Source organism: Acanthisitta chloris, unplaced genomic scaffold (genome assembly GCF_000695815.1).
Source record: "Acanthisitta chloris isolate BGI_N310 unplaced genomic scaffold, ASM69581v1 scaffold1608, whole genome shotgun sequence".
Taxonomy (NCBI): domain Eukaryota; kingdom Metazoa; phylum Chordata; class Aves; order Passeriformes; family Acanthisittidae; genus Acanthisitta; species Acanthisitta chloris.
The window spans coordinates 6,274-11,465 of record NW_008688457.1 but is presented as its reverse complement, the minus strand read 5'-3'; the positions used below and the strand labels follow the sequence as shown (position 1 = coordinate 11,465).

General features: G+C 41.2%; 1 protein-coding gene across 1 annotated transcript; it reads left to right on the top strand.

Moving 5' to 3' along the window:
- Positions 1 to 123: 123 nt before the first annotated feature.
- KCTD7 (potassium channel tetramerization domain containing 7) lies at positions 124 to 3,512 on the top strand. The gene is made up of 4 exons (XM_009081004.1): positions 124 to 312; positions 1,050 to 1,219; positions 2,373 to 2,551; positions 3,034 to 3,512. The coding sequence occupies exons 1-4, from the start codon at positions 169 to 171 to the stop codon at positions 3,408 to 3,410; spliced, it is 870 nt and encodes a 289-aa protein (XP_009079252.1). The 5' UTR covers positions 124 to 168; the 3' UTR covers positions 3,411 to 3,512.
- Positions 3,513 to 5,192: the final 1,680 nt, after the last annotated feature.

The window sequence follows — 5,192 nt, the reverse complement described above, 5'->3', positions numbered from 1 at the left end:
CCCGCCCCGGCTCGGCGCTCGGCCCCGCCGTGATTCACTGCCCGGCCCTGGGGATGCCGCTCTGAGCGTCCCCTGCAGCTGCTGAGCACCGAGCGATTCGGGTCTTGTCTCCCCTCTAGCACTGCCACGGCTGCCTCCCCTGCAGACCTGCTCCCCAGAGCCAGAGGGATGGTGGTAGTTACGGGGCAGAGCAAAGTGAGTGGAAACCCGGATGATGCCATGTCGAGCTCGGATGCAGAGGATGATTTCCAAGAGCCAGCCACTCCTACTGCCACCCAGGCAGGACAGGCACTACCTCTGCTGCCTCAGCAGGTAAGAGCTCTCCCGGGGCTGGTCACCTCAGCAGGTGCAGTGATGGCAGCACACACTGCTCACCTGCCAGAGAATCCAGAGGGATTTCTTTGTTGGAGTATTTGTGGATATCCAGCTCTGTTTCCATTAAATGTTTGAATAAAATTGAGTCTCTTGAATTTATTTCAATAGCTTGGCAGCTTCACTTAGAAGTTCCACCCATGTTTGGACTTGAGAAATACAATTAAGTGTTTATTCTGGTACTTAAGGCATCTTATGGTGTGATACTAAGATTTTAGGCCTAATGTAAACACAGAATCATTGGGGTTTTTTCAGTGGACAGTGTAGTAGTGTAAAGGAACCAGCAGAGCAGCAACTGAGTGCAAGTCCCAAGGTTGGTCTGAGATTTCTTCCCTTTTTGCTTTCCTGTGTGTCTGTGTAATGGTGGGGAGGGGTTTTTGTTTTGGGGTGTTTTTTGTTTCTTCCCCCAAAAGAGCCAAGAGGAGGCAGTAATGCATTTAATAAATACCTGATATTAAATCTGAGTGATTTCTTCTGTTTCAGATTTCCAACTACAAGTAAACCACCCAGAAGCTAAAGTATTCCCATTAATGCTCAAACCTCACTGTTTTGTGGCATTAGGGCAGGAGTGAAGCATTGGTCATAGTGGCAAAGACTGGATGCTGTGTCTTCTGCAAGTCATAACCTTTTTGGCCTGGACTGGAGGCTCCTTCCTGATGATGTGATTGCTTTTGCAGTTTCCAGAAGTTGTTCCACTGAACGTAGGAGGAATGTACTTCACGACGAGACTGTCCACGCTGAGACGCTACGAGGACACCATGCTGGCAGCTATGTTCAGTGGGAGACACTATATTCCAACAGATGCTGAAGGCAGATACTTCATCGACAGAGATGGAACCTACTTTGGGTATGTACAGTGTCCCCAGGAGCAGGCTTGGAAAGCTCATGCTGAGGAAAGTTATACCCTCGTGTACAACACTGGTTTTTGTTACTACAGTACCTATGATGAAATGCCTAGTGCCAATTGCTTCACCTTCAGGATTCCTTCTTATGTGCTTGTTTTATTTTTAATTAAACTAACCATGATCTTACTAAGGCTCTGTCTGAACTGGAGTGACATTGCTGGAAAAGCTCAGCAGTGCACATGGGCTCATGTTCCTGGGTTAAGGTCTTTGCCCAAAGCACACTGCAGTTTATCCTACATTCCTTGTTGCTCCTTTGTAGACATTTCCTTAATGCCTTCAACAGAGAAAGATGGAATTGTTTTCAAAGCACATTCGGGTTGTACCATAATCTGGGACAGAAATAGATTAAACCACAGTGTTTATTAAAAAAATAATTGTGTCTTTGCATGTGTCAATTTGTTGGAGAATGAATTCATTTGTGATGTTATCAATCTGAATTAAAAACAGAGCTGGAACAGAGCGCCAGGTTAGCACCTGCTGTGTGTTGACATTCCAAGGAAATTCATAGTCATGCTTGGTGCATTTGATAAGGTCAATAATGGCTTTGGTAGTTAATGTTTATAAAACAATTTCTTTCCCAGTCTTGTAGCTCAACAGTGTTTTGAACTACAAGGAAATGTTTTTCTCCTTTTTTTAATTCTTATTCTCTGTATGGCCTTGATCCTGTGAAGAGAAACCTCCTTTGCACAATGTACCTTTCACTCAGCTAGAATCCTGGCTCTGTGTGGAATAAAATGTCCCTATGATTCTCTGGGAAAATGGAGAAGATGATTCTGTCACAGACCTAAACTGGAAATGCAGTGATGACCATCCCTTTCCCATGAAATACTGTGTCCTCTTCTATTTTGAGTGATTCCTCCACATCAAACTCTTGGTTTAATATGCAATGATATTTTTTGAATGAGTTTTGACATGTGAAGTAATAACTTGAACGTGGCAAATGGTTTTAAAAACATATGTTGAAGTGGCTCATTTGTGTCAGTTTCTAAGTGTAAGGATTTCTGTCTCAGAGTAAACAATGAATATCCAGCGTTTCCTCTCCCTTCCCACCTGTGACAAATGTGTTTCCTAATGACATTTTGCCCTTTTTTTTAGAGACATACTTAACTTTCTGCGATCTGGTGACCTGCCACCCAGAGAACGAGTGAGGTCAGTTTACAAGGAAGCTCAGTATTATTCCATAGGACCATTGCTAGACAATCTAGAGGATATCCAACCTCTTAAAGGAGAAAAAGTTAGACAAGCTTTCCTGGGCCTAATGCCATATTACAAAGGTAAATAAACGAAGTAGTATTGACTGTTTCTTCTAGTGTGATTCAAGCCTTATAAATTGTGCTTAAACTTTGAAACTGATTCCGTTGTATTTGAGAAGGTTACTCTGTACTTTCCATGCTGTTTAGATCTTTGAGGTCTCCAAGTTAGATTTATTCCAAGGATGTGGATTTTTATGCTGTCTTAAAAGGGAGCAAGATCTAGGCCATAACAACAAGGCTTGTTAAATGAGAGTTTCTCTGTAATTTTTCTGTCAGGATCTGCAGCTGAATGAACTTGGGCATATTGTAAGGACACCAAGCTCATCAGATAAGAGATTGATTTGATCACTGTATCTCTAGCTACATGCAGCTTCCTGTTGCTGCTAATGTTATGCTAAGAATAACTCATTGAACGCCGCAGTAATGTCTCACATGAAATAATTGCATCTGTTCTCTTTTCCTCGGAGCTTCATTGGAATTCTCAACTGGTTTTCTTGTTTCAGACCATTTGGAACGGATAATTGAAATAGCAAAGCTTCGAGCTATGCAGAGAAAAGCCAGGTTTGCAAAGCTGAAGGTGTGTGTCTTCAAGGAAGAGATGCCCATCACTCCCTATGAGTGCCCACACTTCAACTCCTTACGCTTCGAGAGGAGCGAGAGCGAGACGAAGCTCTTTGAACACCACTGCGAGGTGGATGTGTCCTTTGGCCCCTGGGAGGCTGTGGCTGATGTCTATGACCTGCTGCACTGTATCGTGACAGACCTGTCTGACAGAGGGATAACTGTGGATCACCAGTGCATTGGGGTGTGTGATAAGCACCTGATTAACCACTACTACTGCAAACGACCTATCTATGAGTTCAAGATTACTTGGTGGTGAGTTACTTGGCCCAGAACTCTGCAAGGGATGAAAGGACTTCTGGATGACAGTGGCTTGTAATGGTTTTGCAACACGTCTCTGGAAATGCCTTGCTGCTAACATTCCTTGGGATCAGTCTGCTGTTGGCTAATGCTTAGCTGCTCAGCGAAGGGAACCTGTCACAGAGGTGCAAAACCCTCCGAAACCTTGAAAAACCAGCCTGAAACAAGACTGTTGGCTCAGGTACCTTAACGAGGCACAAAACAGAATCACCTCATGGAAATGATGGAGAGGAGTGTCTGACATCTTCTGAGAGGTGCCACCAGCCATGTGGCTTTGGAATCCCAGTCTGGAGAGTGGAATTGCAGATCTCTCTTGCATCGTTGTGGAGTGGAGGTGCTAGTAATGCTGACAGCATGGTTCAATTTTCCCCTTTTAGAAATGTTTTAGTTCCTACTTAAACTTACCACTTTATCAAATCCAGTATCACCCAGCACAAAGTTCTGGAAATGTAATTTTGATGTCATAGATGATTTAAAAAACCCCAAACAAAAAAAGGAGTATTCCCTATATATTATTAATTATTGTCAGGATTAAGCTGTATTTGTTTGATTTTTAATTAAGAATCTGCATTGTGAATTAGAATGTTATATTTCAATTATTTCAACTGTTATCAAATGGAATAGCAGATTTGGAATATATTCCTTAATGCTTTATAGGAATAATAACTGTTCATGGGAGACTTGTGCCTGTTTTTAGCCTTAGAAATTCTAAATGTTTACAATATCTACAAAAAAAAAAAGAAGTTCTGTAGATTCAGGTCATTTACAAAGGCTTTTGGTAAAAGAGAAAACCCTATATGTATGTTCCTATTAGCAGAAGTATGAGGAATATTTAATGTATATTATTTTATTACTGACTCTTTTTACATTCTGTGATACTAAACTTTGTTCTAGAGTTAAAGTGAGATGACACTAGACAAGTGCTTCTTTCACCTCACCTTTCTTCAGACTTTTAAGTCTTAGTTTCAGGATTCTCATTGACCCTTCCCAGTGTTACATCAGGAAAAACAAAATTCAACCTTCACAGTCATGTATTTCTCCAACTAGAAACCAGTACATTTCCCCCCATACTGGAAGAGGCATTGCAGAGTCGTTTTCTTTTCAGAAGGTAATTATTACACCTCGAACAACAGGAACCACATCCTGAAGTTGAATTACTTGATGTCCAAAATGGAAAGGAAGCTCTAAACACCTGAAGATCTCACAGGTTTGTGAGGTACAGGAAACTCCAGTGTTTTTCTAAAAGACCCACTTGAAGGGGTCAGAATACTCCTAGAGAGTGGAAAATCAATGTTTGCATATTGCATTCCATTGGATTAGTTAATCCAAGAACATTGCTTAGTTAATCTCTTGACCAAAACACTTCAGAAATGCATTAATTACAATTACCAAAATTCTCAGTTACCTGAGGTAATTTTTAGAGTCATTTTAAGAGCTTTATGATCAAACTGTCTTAGAAAAAAAAAAAGGCAAATTATTTGCATCGTCACACTTGTAGTTATTTAATTTAGGGATTTTTAGTAAGTTGTCTCCCTGAGCTGGTGGCTCTAATGATCCCTCTGCAAATGTTTACTTACAGAGGTTCATGGTCAAGTGCTGAGTTTCAAGTCCAGAACCTAAATGGGAACTAGAGGGAAGGAGGGAATTAATGCATTTGGATCTTAAATTAAGTTTGTTTAAATTGTGTTATTAAATATTGACATTTCTGTTACAAGTTCTTGTGTTTGGCAACCCAAAGTGA